The sequence below is a fragment of the Microchirus variegatus genome (genome assembly GCF_963457635.1).
Source record: "Microchirus variegatus genome assembly, chromosome: 19".
NCBI lineage: Eukaryota > Metazoa > Chordata > Actinopteri > Pleuronectiformes > Soleidae > Microchirus > Microchirus variegatus.
Window position 1 is genome coordinate 22,254,193 of NC_139820.1, and position 17,339 is coordinate 22,271,531.

General features: G+C 37.0%; 1 protein-coding gene across 1 annotated transcript; it reads left to right on the top strand.

Moving 5' to 3' along the window:
- Positions 1-4,365: 4,365 nt before the first annotated feature.
- Positions 4,366-14,451, top strand: slc25a48 (solute carrier family 25 member 48; the record flags this gene model as incomplete). Its single annotated transcript, XM_083906293.1, has 7 exons — positions 4,366-4,452; positions 5,077-5,120; positions 5,448-5,519; positions 6,384-6,636; positions 8,593-8,880; positions 12,093-12,226; positions 14,347-14,451. Exons 1-7 carry the CDS (start codon positions 4,407-4,409, stop codon positions 14,449-14,451), a joined length of 942 nt encoding a protein of 313 aa, XP_083762419.1. The 5' UTR covers positions 4,366-4,406.
- Positions 14,452-17,339: the final 2,888 nt, after the last annotated feature.

The window sequence follows — 17,339 nt, forward strand, 5'->3', positions numbered from 1 at the left end:
AAAACAAATTCCACTAAATTCCACAAATTTTTGTTGTGTTTGTGGCAGATTTTCCCCCCAAAAAGCTAAAATCGCTGATTTTCTCTATGGAGTTTGGTTAGTGACGGGCACAAACTTCAGTTTCCTAATTAAAATAAGCTGTAAAAGTTAAGAAAAAGCAATAAAAAATATTCTTAAGATGCTTTAGATTTAAGCTGGTGTAGATTTTATTAGCCTGAGTACATTGAAAAGTAGCTAAAATCGTGTTTTAACTGAGACAGTCCATTTAATAACCCTCCAGCTAGCTAGCTAGCTAGCTCAAGTCTCATATATCTATCTATCTATTATATCTAGCTAGCTAGCTAAAGGGCTATCACAGTTAAAACATGATTTTAGCCACTTTTCACTAGACTCAGGCTTATAAAATCTACACCAGCATAAATCCACAACATCTTAAGAATGTGTTTATTCCTTTATCTCACCTTTAAACGGCCTATTTTAATCAGGAAACTGTAGTTTGTGCCACTTTCTAAACGGTCACTCTCCCACACCAAACCCCATAGAGAAAATCACCGATTTTAGCTCACAGGGACACAGGAGCTGCTGGTCTACTGCTTCCTCGTGTGGTCACTTTGTGTCACTGAATTAAATGAGAACAAAGGTTTTTAAAAGCCGAATTGACAAAATAAGACATTTGAAGTTAGTGACGGAGGCAGAAGTGGTTTCAACAACTCCTGTGAACTCCTGTGTGCTGTGGTGTTAAATCGACGATTTTCTCTATGGGCTTTGGTGTGGGAGAGTGAACGGTTTACAAAGTCTGTCTCACAGTGAAATAAAGACTTTTGTCTAAATACTTGTGATATACGATATTTAGCTGCTGTTGTTTTTGAGTTTTTCTGGTTATTTTTTAATAAAAATATGAAAAACACGCAGCGGCGGTGCGTTCAGGAACTCCATTTCTGTCGGTTTTTGTTTGTTTTGTTTCTTGCAGCGACTCGCGGTTCAGATATTATACGTTAACTAATACACGTGCGACTATCAGCAGCAGCTGCTGCCGTCCCTGACCTCAGAGGTCAACCAGCGATTGTTATCGTGAAGGACGAATGCCCCCCCCCCCCCCCCCCCCCCGCAGGACGTAATTTTCCACCACAGTTAGTCAGGCCTGACTGGACGCTATGGCTTTTCTTATCGTAGTTGGAATGAACGCATGACTTGTTTTATCCCAACGACTCCAAAATGATTCATATTATTAATATTCTTAGTAGCTACGCCTACATTTTTGCTTTGTGTGTCATTGAGGTGGCTCGTTTTGCGATATATGTGTCACGTTTTTAACGATATCGCGTTTATTTCTTATCCAAACAACGTTAAAACTTGACCATTATGCGAATAATAATAATAACAATAAACTAGTGCTGTCAAACGTTAACGTGTCAACGGCATGACACAGGTACGCTAACCGTACTTGTAGCGCTGCTCTTTTCCTTTAATAAACAGACCGCTCCAGTTCCACTGTAGGCTAACGCTAACGGCGCTAAAAGGAGCTAACGGAGCTAACTGGTAAACGATGCCTGGACTCCGATGTGGCGGTACGTAAACGTGTCGTGCGTTAACGCGCGTTAAGCTAGTGCACACAGCACTATAATAAAATAAAACTCAAAACCTTGTTGACGCGACTGCTTTGTTTGTCCGTCTGGGCTGCCGTAGTAAAAAATGGCCGCCCTCGTAAAACCTCGTTTTCACATGGGATTAACATAGTGAGTAAATAATGGAAATATATAGGTAATAAAGTGTAAGAGCTGCTGTTTTCTTTAAAAATATATGTATATTTTATGTAAAACCAAATAGAAATATGTATGTATTTATTTATGTATTTATTTATTTACAAATAGGAGTGCTTTTAATGCATATTTTTACATACATTATAATAATAATAATATTAAAAAAATAAAAAAATATATATACTATGATATATACATATATATATACTGTTCACCACTCCAATGTATTATTTATCATTATTTACAAATATCAACAGTTTTACAGAGAATTCTGCTGATTTTCGGGGCCAAATATGGTCATGTGTAAATAATACAGTGTATATTTATTTATTGCATAATTGATTTAAGTATTTACAGCTGAAAATAGTTTTTATAAAAACATAATTTAGTTGTTTTTTTTAACACCTGGTACATGTATGAGGACAAGAGGACGGAAAGTGGGTTTGTAATTGGAGGGTCACAGGTTCGAATCCCAGGTAAGGAAATAATCCTAATTCAAAAATATAAATAGGTGTGTGTGTGTGTTACTGTATGTGTGTGTGTGTGTGTGTGCCCCTGATTGGTGGAGGTGGGCGGGGCCCACAGGGTGACGCTGCGCTCTGATTGGCTGTCGCAGTGTCAACCTGCTGCTGCTTTTTCTTCTTCTTCTTCTTCTTATCTCAACTCACACTCGTTCTAATCTCCTCTGTTTTTCCTCTCTCTCCTCCTGCAGCACGAGCTTCTTTGTTTGTTTTTCCACGAGAGTTTTTTTTTTCATTATTATTTATTGATCATTATTATTATTATTATTATTATCATTAGAATTTTGAGTTTGATGCAGAGGCTGAAAAGTTTGAATTCTGAGATTTGAAGATGGATGATTTCATCGCGGGATGGATCGGCGGTGAGTGAGACAACAGCTGATGTTTGTGCACGTTTACCACGAAATGAGGCAGAGTAAACAAATAAAGACATGAATAAACTTTTAATTTAAAATCTTCGTCTTAGATAAACAAATCCGAGTTTTTGCACGTGATTCATGTTCGTCAGTCAGTGCACGGAATGTTGATGTGGCAGATTAAAAAAAAAAAAAAAAAAAAAAAAACTTAATGAAAAAGAGGGATTCATCCAGTAACCAGGAGCTGCCACCAGGGGGCGCGTTTAATGTCTCTTTTTATAGTTGCAAAAAAGGGGGGAAAATATAAAAATATTCATAAAAACTGAGAAGAAATGATAATAGAAGAACAATAAATACATACATTGAAGGTGAAAGAGTGCGATATTAATGAAAGTATGACTTAAATAACATTATGAAGACAAATAACTGAGAAAAATCTACATAAACAGAGAGAAGATGGTTTAAAAAAAGTGATTAAATGTTGAAGAATGGACAATAAAAGTCAACAAAGTCATCATCTTATATCAAAATATCAACAAATGTAGAAATTATTTGACAGAAAATGGTGAAAAGCTGTTGAAGAAAATATGGAAAAAGCATTTAAGGTATAAGAGTATAATATAATATAAAACAAAGACGAGCTCCAACGATGAGTAAATTAACTTTATTTCAAACTTCAACATTCTTACATTCAGAAAAAAAGAAACAGACATTGTGTAGAAAAAATGTGATGCAAAAGTAAAATGTAAACTTTTTTATGTCAGTTAAGAAATGAGGTTTTAAATGAGTGTAAAATAATAAAATATTGCATTTAAACTAAATACAAACCTCTGCGGTTCGTTTGTTACTCAAACTTATTGCAGTTTTTAATTAAAAAACGTGAAATAAAAGCGTAAGAAATCCTCTCTTTGGTTATTCATGAACTCAAAGTCACAGTTTCTCTCAGTTTCTGTTTGACTGTTACACTAAAAAAAAGGAGTTTCTCACACCTGTGTTCTCTTGAACGTCCACTAGGGGGCGACGAACGACGAATCTCCCTGCAATTTACAGATTAAAAAAAGTCTTCATTAAATGTGACAAAATAACACGTGTAGAACCTGCTTATGCTCTTGTTTTGTGTTATTTAATGTAGTCTTTATATATTTATATATATATGAGTGTGTGTTATTTCAATTATTTAGTGAAATAAAACAGGACTAAAATAATAATATAATATATTAATATATATATATATTTGTGCCGTCAAACGATTAAAAAATGTGTGATTAATCGATACAGTTTTATCTATTTTATCTAAATGAGCTGGAGACGTTCGCGTACTGTGTGTTGCGTGTGACGTCAGAGACGTGCGACAGGTGAAGCAGGAAGTGACGTGCGCCGTGTGTGTTTACATTAGCGTGCCGCATGTGAATATCGCTGTCACTGCTGCGTATTTTTACTGCGATATTCCTCTTATTGTGAGAGCCGCACAATAATAAGAGTATTATTGAGAGTGTATCTATCATCCGAAGTTCTGTGAATAAAGTGTCGTAGACGAAAGTCCCGTGGTTTAATAATGTGTTGTTGCCGTAACGAGCTAACCCGAGCTAAAGGAGCTAGCGGTCTTCGGAGGTCTCCTGGCTACGGTTCGGGGGGCCGTGCTAGCTTGGTTGGTGACACCGCGTACATGACTTGGATGTGGGGACTGCGTCGAGAAATGATCCGGGCTGTGTTGGACACGGATTGGTGACGGAAAAGCGCACAGCAAAACGTAACGTTAGCTTACTACAATGCTATGCTACTACTACTCTTTGACCGGCTCGCTAGCCCAAACAAGTGAGTGCAGCCGTGCCTGTTGTTTTGTTTTGTTTCCGGTCTAGCTACATCCGGTGTGGTGGTGTTGTAGTCTTTCTAACGTTACGAGTTGTTGCAATAGCGTGTGAAAAAACTACAAAGTTTTGCTAGGGCTAAAATAAACGTTAATCTCGCGATAAAAACAAATGACGCCATTAAAATGGGTTTGCGTTAACGCTTTAATAACTGTAACGTAGCGTTAATGAAGTGACTGCACTAAAATATATATAAATAAGACAGAAATAAAAAGAAAAATACATATTTTACAATACATACAGTATATTCAGACTTTCTTTATATATTCAGACTGTATATAGTCATATATACATTTTTATTCAAAATAAAATGTGCCAAAAAAGAAGAAAACTTTGTCCATATACAATTTTACCTCTATATATTTCCATATGTATTAAAAATATTTATAAAACTATATATAGACACTTTTTTTCACAATAAAATAAGACATGAAACAGTTAAAGTTTGAGTTTCTACATGGTTTTGGTTTTGACTCAGGAAACTGCTTTTCTCTTTTTCCTGATTTATTATTTTCTTTGGTATTTTTTTGTGCATAATTATTGTCCCTTGTGTGTTTTTCTGTGTGTGCAGGAGCGTCCAGTGTGGTTGTCGGCCATCCTCTGGACACAGTCAAGGTTTGTTCAAACAAGCAAACAAACACATGGATTTCGTTAAGTTGTATTCACTTTTATCACTTCCTGTTTTGTAGTTTTAATTTAATTTGAACTCGCGTTAAAAAAGAACAATTAAATCACACACAGAAAAATAAAGATGAGTCATAAAATGCCAGCAGATATCTGGTCCTCATCAAGGAAAAAAACAACAAATTCTCAATAAATCTTAGAGGAAAGTCCTTAAAGTTTAAGAGAAAGATGTTTTCATTTATTACAGTCATTTTTGTGAATAGAAATCACTGTTTTTGTTTCTGCTCGTCTAACTTTTGTCTGTTTCTCTCGTTCCAGACGCGACTCCAGGCAGGAAAAGGTTATAAGAACATGCTCCACTGTATCCTCACCATCTACAGGAAGGAAACGGTAAATAAATCATGAAAGATTCAACTAGAATTGTGTCGTTTTTTGGCCTCAAATTCTCCGTTTATTCTAACGTAGAAACGTGATTTACAAAACTGACTTTATGTTCCGTGGAAGATGAGCTAAGTCGTGAATTTAAATTGTTTCCAAAAACTTCTCCTCGGGCTAAAACGGGTGAAACGATTCAAGAAGGAAGAAAAGAATGTGTTGGCTGCTTTGTTTTCCCACACTGAATTAATTCAAGTTTAATTTGATGGTTGTGTTGCTTCACTTTTTCTCCGCACGAATCTGAGCCACGTTTGCAGCACATGAAAAGTAGATGAGCGAAAAAAAAAAAAAAAAGTTAAAATTCTGTACGGATTTGAAGCGGCCGTGACTTGTGAAGTGAAGAAATATAAGTTTATGTTATTTATATCACATTTAAACAGAGTTTGTAAACCACTCACTCTCACACACCAAACCCAATAGAGAAAATCAGCGATTTTAGCTCACGGGGACACAGGAGCTGCTGGTCTACTGCTGCCTCGTGTGGCCACTTTGTTTCACTGAGGGAAGTGTGAGTGAAGGATTTAAAAAGCGGAATTGACAAAATAAGACATGTGAACTTAGTGATGGAGGCAGCAGTAGATCAACAACTCCTGTGAACTCCTGTGTCTCTGTGATGTTAAAATCGCTGATTTTCTGTATGGGGTTTGGTGTGGGAGAGTGAGTGGAGAGTTGTAGCTGTTACAGAGAAACCACAGGTTTTTTAGAAATAGTTCCCACACAGAAAGTTCCCACACTTTTTGGCGCTTTTTTTTATTCTTTTCTGTTTTAGCTTCATTCTTTTGTGATCTGTAATTTTCTCTCTGTGTTGTTTTTTTTCAGGTCATGGGGTTTTTTAAGGGCATGTCTTTCCCGCTGGCGAGCGTCACCGTCTACAACTCGGCCGTGTTTGGCTTCTTCAGCAACACGCAGAGGCTCATAAGCAAGTATCGCCACGGCGACGGGAGGCGTCCCTGCGACATGCTGGACCTGACCCTGGCCAGCATGCTGACCGGACTCATGTCGGTGAGCCTCGGCGCCCCCGTGGACCTGGTCAAGATCAGGCTGCAGATGCAGACGCAGGCCATTCTCGCAGGTTTGTTTGTTTTTGAATGAAAAGAGGCTTGTACAGTGATAGTGTGACAACCTTGAGGTCAATGTTCCCTCAAAAATCTGCAGTAAATCCCATCAGCGTTGGTACAAACGTTCACTTGGACTCAATATTAACGGATTAGATTTACAGTTTGTGAACCGCTCGCTCTCCCACACCAAACCCCATAGAGAAAATCAGTGATTTTAGCTAACGGGAAAACACAGGAGCTGCTGGTCTACTGCTGCCTCGTGTGGTCACTTTGTGTCACTGAAGTCAATCAGAACAAAGGATTTTAAAAGCCGAATTGACAAAATAAGACATCTGAACTTAGTGATGGAGGCAGCAGTGGATCGACAACTACTGTGAACTCCCGTGTGCTGTGATGTTAAAATCGCTGTTTTTCTCTATGGGGTTTGGTGTGGGAGAGTGAGTGGTTTACAAACTTCAGTTTACACAAGGAAAAGTCTGTCTAACAGTGAGATAAAGACAACAAGTCACACCTTTGCTTTGTAAAATTTTAATTACAAAAGTTCACTTAGACTCAAAACTACAAACAAACAAGTAAGTGATCAAATTTGGCTCAAACGTTCACTTGGACAAAGTGAGGGATAAAGTGATTGGATGTTGGTGGTCGAAGATAAAAGGTCAAGCTCACTTAAACTTAACCCTAACCTTCAGTGTTCACAAACACCTCGAGGGAACAACCAAACCGTTCTCTACAAACGTTCACTTGGACTCAAAGATGAAGTGATTAGAGTCCGGTATTTGAAGAACAAGACACGAGACATGAGTTTTGTTTCTTTTGACGTGGAGTTAATGTTTGACGTTTTCAAAAGAAAAGAGTCGACAACACGCGGCGTAAACGGTTTCCGCCCTTGTTTACGCAAAGTATATGGTTGAAGGAAGGTTGTGTTTATGAAGGAACTGTGTTGTAAACTCATAAAAAATGAGGTCAGAGGGTTAAAGACGAGGACACTGCACGTGACACGTGCGTCTCTTTATTTGTTTATGGTGTGTTTGGCGCTTACACGCCTCACCCTGCTCACGGTCAAGTATCATATATGCGTTTCATTGACTTCAGTCATTCATGCAACCACACCTTCAATTAAAGCTGCAAGCAGCGTCGCGCGGGCCCTCGCAGCCGCCGGCGCGGAGTGAATCGGGCAATGTACCGCAAAGTTAAAGGGCACTTCCGGTTTCGGGTGACCTACTTCCTGTGTGCAGGTAACGTGTTGCTGACATATTTAGGACGGGGCCTTGGTCTCGCATATCAAGTTTCGAGCCTTTCGGTCAATATACGGCAGAGTTACAAGGCACTTCCTGTTTAACGGCCTAATTCAAAATGGCCGACATCGCCTTTGGGTCAAATTCACGTCCGTAGACATGTTCGGGGGCAGGGTCTCGTGTCACCTATCAAGTTTGATGCCGATTTGTCGATGTATGGCGAAGTTATAAAATCAAGATGGCTGCCGTGGCCACGCCGTTTTGAATATGCGGACATTCTGATAACGCTTGATCTTGCAATTTGACACGTTTTGTCGTGTTGCTACGCTCCCAGACAAGTTCGTTCAGTTACGAAACTTGCAAAAATGCAAACATGGACGCCAAATCAAAGATGGCCGACTTCCTGTTGCATCAAGGTCATGGTCTCAAGAGGGTTTTTTGTTCGTCTTGGGCCAAACGATGTTCCCTCCGAATTTCGTAAAAATTTGGCACAACTAAATTTCGGCCGCTCCTTAGGTGACTGACCTGAGGGGGCGCTACTGAGCCACTTTGCATTGTTTTTTGCAGTTCCATTATTTTATCAAATTTTTCGCCAGTTCTGCATTTTGCGTCGCAATTTTTGTCCGTTTTCACGCATGTTTAGGGGGTCAAATTAGATAGAAAAATAATAATTCCTTCAATTACAATAGGGTCTCTAATTAAAATGTTTACATTTTCCTCTGATCCACGTTCCAGAGAACTTGAGTCTCGCTGGCAACATGTCAAACGGCGCCAACATCCGTCTGGGCTCCGTCAACGTGGCCAACCAGAAACTGTACCGCGGACCCATCCACTGCATCAGCAGCATCCTGCAGACCGAGGGCCTCCCGGGCCTGTACCGAGGCGCCGGGGCCATGATCCTGAGGGACGTCCCGGGGTACACGCTCTACTTCATCCCCTACGCCATCATCTGTGACCTGCTGACGCCGGACGCCTCGTCCACTCCTCACCCGTGTTCTATCTGGCTCGCTGGAGGACTGGCAGGTAAATGTGGCGGAAATTACTCTGAAAGCACTCTTAAGGAATAATTTTAATGAATTTTTGAAATTCAGGAAATTATCCATTTACTCAGATGCACTTTGACAGTGAGCTGACTTTCTTCTCGGAAACAAAAAGTATCTCGGAATGACTTACAATTCACCGTCATAATAGTCGGCATCGCCCTGAACAAGGATGTGTTGAAAATATTTGCAAATTTCTTAAGGAATAATTTATATGAATTTTTGAAATTCAGGAAATTATCCATTTGCCCTGATGCACTTTGACAGTGAGCTGACTTTCTTCTCAAAAACAAAAAGTATCTCGGAATGACTTGAAATTCACCATCATAATAGTCAGCATCGCCCTGAACAAGGATGTGTTGAAAATATTTGCAAATCTCCTAACGAATAATTTTAATGAATTTTTGAAATTCAGGAAATGATCCATTTGCCCTGATGCATTTTGACATAGAGCTTACTTTTTTCTCAAAAACAAAAAGTATCTCAGAATGACCTAAAATTTACCATCATAATAGTCGGCGTCGCCCTGAACAAGGATGTGTTGAAAATATTTGCAAACCTCTTAAGGAATAATTTTCCTGAATTTTTTTAATTCAGGAAATGATCCATTAACTCAGATGCACTTTGACAGTGAGCTGACTTTAGTCTCAAAAACAAAAAGTATCTCGGAATGACTTGAAATTCACCATCATAATAGTCAGCATCGCCCTGAACAAGGATGTGTTGAAAATATTTGCAAATCTCCTAACGAATAATTTTAATGAATTTTTGAAATTCAGGAAATGATCCATTTGCCCTGATGCACTTTGACAGTGAGCTTACTTTTTTCTCAAAAACAAAAAGTATCTCAGAATGACCTAAAATTTACCATCATAATAGTCGGCGTCGCCCTGAACAAGGATGTGTTGAAAATATTTGCAAACCTCTTAAGGAATAATTTTCCTGAATTTTTTTAATTCAGGAAATGATCCATTAACTCAGATGCACTTTGACAGTGAGCTGACTTTAGTCTCAAAAACAAAAAGTATCTCGGAATGACTTGAAATTCACCATCATAATAGTCGGCATCGCCCTGAACAAGGATCTGTCAAAAATATTTGCAAATCTCTTAAGGAATAATTTTAATGAATTTTTGAAATTCAGGAAATGATCCATTTGCCCTGATGCACTTTGACAGTGAGCTGACTTTCTTCTAAAAAAAAAAAAAGTATCTCGGAATGACTTGAAATTCACCATCATAATAGTCAGCATCGACCTGAACAAGGATCTGTCGAAAATATTTGCAAACCTCTTAAGGAATAATTTTAATGAATTTTTTTTAATTCGGGAAATGATCCATTTGCCCTGATGCACTTTGACAGTGAGCTGACTTTCTTCTCAAAAACAAAAAGTATCTCAGAATGACCTAAAATTTACCATCATAATAGTCGGCGTCGCCCTGAACAAGGATGTGTTGAAAATATTTGCAAACCTCTTAAGGAATAATTTTCCTGAATTTTTTTAATTCAGGAAATGATCCATTAACTCAGATGCACTTTGACAGTGAGCTGACTTTCTTCTCAAAAACAAAAAGTATCTCGGAATGACTTGAAATTCACCATCATAATAGTCGGCATCGCCCTGAACAAGGATCTGTCAAAAATATTTGCAAATCTCTTAAGGAATAATTTTAATGAATTTTTGAAATTCAGGAAATGATCCATTTGCCCTGATGCACTTTGACAGTGAGCTGACTTTCTTCTAAAAAAAAAAAAAGTATCTCGGAATGACTTGAAATTCACCATCATAATAGTCAGCATCGACCTGAACAAGGATCTGTCGAAAATATTTGCAAACCTCTTAAGGAATAATTTTAATGAATTTTTTTTAATTCAGGAAATGATCCATTTGCCCTGATGCACTTTGACAGTGAGCTGACTTTCTTCTCAAAAACAAAAAGTATCTCGGAATGACTGGAAATTTACCATCATAATAGTCGGCATCGCCCTGGACAAGGATCTGTTGAAAATATTTGCAAATCTCCTCACGAATAATTTTAATGAATTTTTTTAATTCAGAAAATTATCCATTTACTCAGATGCACTTTGACAGTGAGCTGACTTTCTTCTCAAAAACAAAAAGTATCTCGGAATGACTGGAAATTTACCATCATAATAGTCGGCATCGCCCTGAACAAGGATCTGTCGAAAATATTTGCAAATCTCTTAAGGAATAATTTTCCTGAATTTTTTAAATTCAGGAAATTATCCATTTACTCAGATGCACTTTGACAGTGAGCTGACTTTCTTCTCAAAAACAAAAAGTATCTCGGAATGACTTGAAATTTACCATCATAATAGTCGGCATTGCCCTGAACAAGGATCTGTTGAAAATATTTGCAAACCTCTTAAGGAATAATTTTAATGAATTTTTGAAATTCATTAAAATTTTGGAATTTTTGAAATTCATTAAAATTTTGGAATTTTTGAAATTCATTAAAATTTTGGAATTTTTGAATTCAGTGGCTGTAACCATGTTCAGTTTCCTGTTGTGTTACTAATGTTGTGTTTTTAAGAGCGAAAAAAGACAAAAATCACGTGACTGTGTGTCACTCTTTAACTGCTACAACTTTCCTCTTTTCATTGACGCTGTAAAATAAAGCCTTTGCTCTATGACTGAGTGACACAAATACATGTGAACTTATCTGACCCTCATGAGGACTGAGTTAGATTGAAGGACTATATTTCCTCTGGACTGAACCACTGTGTACACATGGGGAGGGTTGAGTAGGGTGTGTAAACTTATAGCTAACCACATGGTCCAGAGCCTGAGTGAATGAAATCAGTGTGTGCAGTTTGGGTAAACATTTCCACGGCTGTTTCTATATATCCAGTCACATAATCCATCATCAGACAGTTAATTTACATTTATAATGTGTACCAACGTGACTCCAAAAGTCAAACATATGTTATCTCTTGTGTTAAATGTTGGCTTCTTATTGGTCATTGATGTCACCACTGCCAGTACTTTTCCATGTGAACAAGTGAGTCATGTTTACAAGGAGCATCATTGGTTTTAATGGGTTAGTTTTGGTTTATGGTTTATGGGACATCAACGCGTCATAAAACAAAATGAAAAAATGGGTACTGCACTATTTCATAATATTCCAATATCACAAATGTGAATAATGATCCCTCTCCTCCTCCTCCTCTTCAGGCTCCATTTCCTGGGTCACGGCGACGCCGGCTGACGTGGTGAAGAGTCGACTGCAGGCCGACGCTCAGCTTCAGAGGAAATACAAGGGAATCTTACACTGCATCGTCGACAGTTACAGGACAGAAGGGATGCAGGTGAGCGTCAATCCTGAGACTTTACAACACGTTTCACCACCGAAACCTTTAGCTTTACTCTCACGGAATAATATAAGTAACTTATTCGTCAAGCGGGAGCAAGCTTTTATTTTATTGTTACAACTTTATCACGAGACAACGAGCCTTTTAATCCCACGATAACGACCTTATTATTCCATAATCTTGAGAAAACAGAACAGAATATGTAGGAGCGACCACCACGGCCGTTCTATGTTAATGTTGCAAAAATGTCACCGTATAGTAAGATGAAAAAATGTCGCCAAAATGTCATAGTATAGTAAAAATGTCAAAAATGTTGCAAAAATTTAATCGTATAGTAAGATGTCAACAATGGCGCCAAAATTTCATAGTGTAGTAAGATGTCAAAAATGTTGCAAACAAATAATCGTTTCGTAAGATGTCAAAAATGTGGCAAAAATTTCATCGTATAGTAATATGTCAAAAATGTCAGGAAAAAAATGATCGTTTCGTAAGATGTCAAAAATATCACCAAAATTTCATAGTGTAGTAAGATGTCAAAAATGTCGCAAAAATTTCATCGTATAGTAAGCTGTAAAAAATGTAGCAAAAATGTATCGTATAGTAAGATGTAAAAAATGGCGCCAAAATTTCAGTGTAGTAAGATGTCAAAATGTCGCAAACATTTCATCGTATAGTAAGATGTCAACAATGTCACAAACAATAAATAGTTTAGTAAGATGTCAAAAAACTGCAACAATTTCATCGTTTAGTAAGATGTCTAAAAAAATCGCAAAAAAAATAATCGTATAGTAGGATGACAAAAAAATGCAAAAATAACATAGTATAGTAAGATATAGAAAATTTGCTCAAATTTAATCGTAGTTCAAGATGTTGCAAACATTTTCATCGTATAGTAAAATGTCTAAAAACTGCAAAAAACTTCATGGTATAGTTAGATGTGAAAAATGTCGGCAAAAATTTGTTTTGCTAATCGACGAAAATTTTCGCAACATTTTCGACATCTTACTGAACAATTAATTTTTCTTGCGACTTTTCAGACGTCTGACTATACAATTACATTTTTGTGCCATTTCTGACATTTAATTATACTTTGAAATGTTTGCAAATTTTTTTTTTTGACATTTAACTATACTATGATTTTTTGTGTGAAATTTTTGACATCTTACTATGTTATGCTATGTATGAAAGGTGCTATATAAATAAAGTTAATTTGAAATAGGTCATTGATTATTAAAAATTAATGAATATAATGTAGAAAAATGCAACTATAAATTAAATTTTGCATTAGAATCACCAGCCTCAGACTGTGGCTGTAAATCCAGTCTCTGACTGTTAATAAGAATGTCAGGTATTTGTGAACGCTGTCCAGCAGCAGACGACGATCAGCTGAAGAACTGTAACTGTATCAGCTGCTGAAACAGATGCTTTCATCGTTCAAGAGTGAAACTCAAGAGAAAAACCACGTTCAGTTTCCTAGAACTCAAACCTAACCCGAGGAATCTCGTACCACGGGATTCTGTCAGCCAATCAGACCCTAGCCTGTTTTTAACGGCTCATATTTCAGTATGTACAGAGAGGGGGCGCCACAGACACGGATATAAGTGATAAGATATGCGATGAAGAGGGTTCAGTGTCAAAGGTCACGACATGTAAACAAACACGGGAGTGAGACGTCAAAACAACAGAGACCGCGATGTCCTCGACGAGTCGTTGACCTGACGATCGATAACAAGTGACGTTAGCGAGGACGCTGACCTGAAGTTACACTCTGACTTTATTTAGTCACACAATGTTGCGTTAAAGACTAGCTAAAGCTAACTGTTGGCTAACTTCCTGTCTGTTGCTTTAGCATACTTTCCTGTCACCTCATGGACATATTGTGAAATTATATTTACGTTTTACAGCTTGATTTTTACACTTTTGTTTGTGTAGTTACCACATAAATCATATACTGTGGTAATTATTTAACTTTAGATTACTTTATTTGTGGTGTTTTCTTAGCTAGCTGTTGCTGTTTCCGCTTCCAGATTTGAAATTAGCAAAGGATACTTGCTGAAAGTTAAGTTAAGATAAGAAACTAAAACGAACACGTCATTAATTAAACTGTTTATGCGCAGGTTTTCTTTCGCGGAGCGTCTGTGAACGCCATCCGAGGATTCCCGATGAGCGCCACCATGTTCCTGACCTACGAACTCTCGCTGCAGTTCTTCAGGAGCCTGTAGGTCAAAAAAAAAAGGAAAACAGCTGCAACTTTGAGAAAAGAGACGTCAGAAAGTGTTGAAGACGACGAAAACTGAGATCAAATATTGACCTCTAATCACAGCTGTTTGATCCGTGATGGTACAAGCTAAGAGAATAACGACATCAAAATCGTCCGTGTTTCTCTTGGTGTTTTTATCTGAGGACATTTGTCCACAGTGTGAGAGTCAGTCCTGACATTAAGAAGCAAATATAGAATAGCTAACTAGCTGCTTGGTACAATGGATAGCTAACTAACTAAAAGCAAGCCAACTAGCTTGATTTCATGTAAACGAGTGCATTGAAGGGCTAAACTATTAGCATAATAAAGTTAACCGAACATAACTAGCAATACATTTATTGTTTGTTGTTAATATACTTTGTAAGTCGGCTACCAATATATCTCTACTCTGGTACCTTGCTAGCTAGCTAGTTGGTACAGTAGAGCGTTAGCAACTAACTAACAAGCTAATTATCTATCAGTTTGCTAGCTGGTCCAATACATTGCTAGCAAGCTAGGTAGCTTGCTTTTTTCTGTGTAAACACGTTTCATTATTTCAGAATCCACAGGAACAAATGCTAAACTATTAGCATAATAAGCTAACAGGGGACAGAGCTGTGGATGATTTTGGTGTCAAAGTTTTCATTATTATATTTTATTTACATTTTTAACCAAAGATCTGTGGTTACTTAAAACGGAGCAAAGTTCACACATTTATAATAGTGAAGTCTGATTTAATAATGTCTTGTTTTAAAGATGCTTCTGTCAGTCAGGATTAATCTGATGTGATTGTTCAAAGTTCACATTAGTTTAACCCGAGTTTAAACCTGAAAACATCTCTTGACCTGCAGTGAATCCCATAATCGATATGTTTGGTCATTTCTCAGAAAAGGGAAGAGGGAAGAGTGCACTTTGATCTCAGCAACACAAACAAAACATTGTTTTTGTTCTTAAATTAAATCTAAATGTTTTTTTGTTTTTTTTAATTCACTTTCATTTTTACCGTTTCCAAAAAAACATTATAATCCAAAAACGTCAGGTTCTCGTGATTTGCTTTTAACGCCTGAATCCGTGTCTCAATGTGCCTCACATGTTAACATGCACTTGTATATATTGTTATATTATATTTTTGTGTTTCTTATATTAAGAAAAGTGGATTGTATGTGTCTATTTTAAACGCAAACGTGAGCTTTAGCAATCGTAACAAAAGGCTCAACCAATCACATCAATGTCAGCTTCAGTCAATATTTACAATTGAAATGTGAATTTGGAATTGGAAATTTGGAAATGTATTTTGGAAGTGTATTTACCTGCCTTACTGTTGTATTTCTTGCCATGTAAATACTTGTATATATACATAAATATATATATGTAATCTGCCATTCCAGAAGTGTCTTATATTGTGTATGAAGCAATAAAGCTTTGTGAACAAAGCCCTGTTCTTGTTCTCCTCTGTGTGAGCCGCTCTTCTTAGGAAACGCTGCTGCTATCAGTTCAAAACACTGTGTTCGTTGATAACAGTCTGAGCCCCGAAGGTCACTGTCAGAACGACACCTCAACTTCCCAGTGACACTTAACGTCCACCAGGTGGCAGTGTTGTCACAATGATAAAGCACTGTCCCCTCCTCAGTGGTTCCAGGCGCAAATCTGCAAATCTGCAAAATGTCCTTTTCAAAAACTTTCAAGGGCCTTGAAATCATTTCAGATTTTGAACCAAATAGTGTAGTATGACATTGAGGTAGACGACATAGTATAGTAGGACGTTTTGTCACATTTTGGGCAAAAAAAAAAAATTTCAATAAATTTCTGATTTTGGACGACATAGTATAGTATGTCGTTTTTGTCAAATTTTGGACCAAAATATTTTTTTTCAAAAAAATTGTCAGATTTTGGACCAAATAGTGTAGTATGACATTGAGGTCGCCGACATAGTATAGTAGGACTTTTTGTCACATTATGGGCTAAAAAAAATTTTTTTAATGAAATATCTGATTTTGGACGACATAGTATAGTATGTCGTTTTTGTTAAATTTTGGACCAACATTTTTTTTTCAAAGAAATTGTCAGATTTTGCACGTAATAGTGTAGTATGACATTGAGGTCGACGACATAGTATAGTAGGACGTTTTGTCACATTTTGGGCTAAAAGAAAAAATTTAAATAAAATTTCTGATTTTGGACGACATAGTATAGTATGTCGTTTTTGTCAAATTTTGGACCAAAATATTTTTTTTCAAAAAAATGGTCAGATTTTGCACGTAATAGTGTAGTATGACATTGAGGTCGACGACATAGTATAGTAGGACGTTTTGTCACATTTTGGGCTAAAAGAAAAAATTTAAATAACATTTCTGATTTTGGACGACATAGTATAGTATGTCGTTTTTGTCAAATTTTGGACCAAATTCTTTTTTCAAAAAAATGGTCAGATTTTGGACCAAATAGTGTAGTATGACATTGAGGTCAACAATATAGTATAGTAGGATGTTTTGTCACATTTTGGGCTAAAAGAAAAAATTTAAATAAAATTTCTGATTTTGGACGACATAGTATAGTATGTCGTTTTTGTCAAATTTTGGACCAAATTCTTTTTTCAAAAAAATGGTCAGATTTTGGACCAAATAGTGTAGTATGACATTGAGGTCGAAGACATAGTATAGTAGGACGTTTTGTCACATTTTGGGCAAAAAAAAAAAATTTAAATAAAATTTCTGATTTTGGACGACATAGTATAGTATGTCGTTTTTGTCAAATTTTGGACCAAATTCTTTTTTCAAAAAAATGGTCAGATTTTGGACCAAATAGTGTAGTATGACATTGAGGTCGCCGACATAGTATAGTAGGACGTTTTGTCACATTATGGGCTAAAAA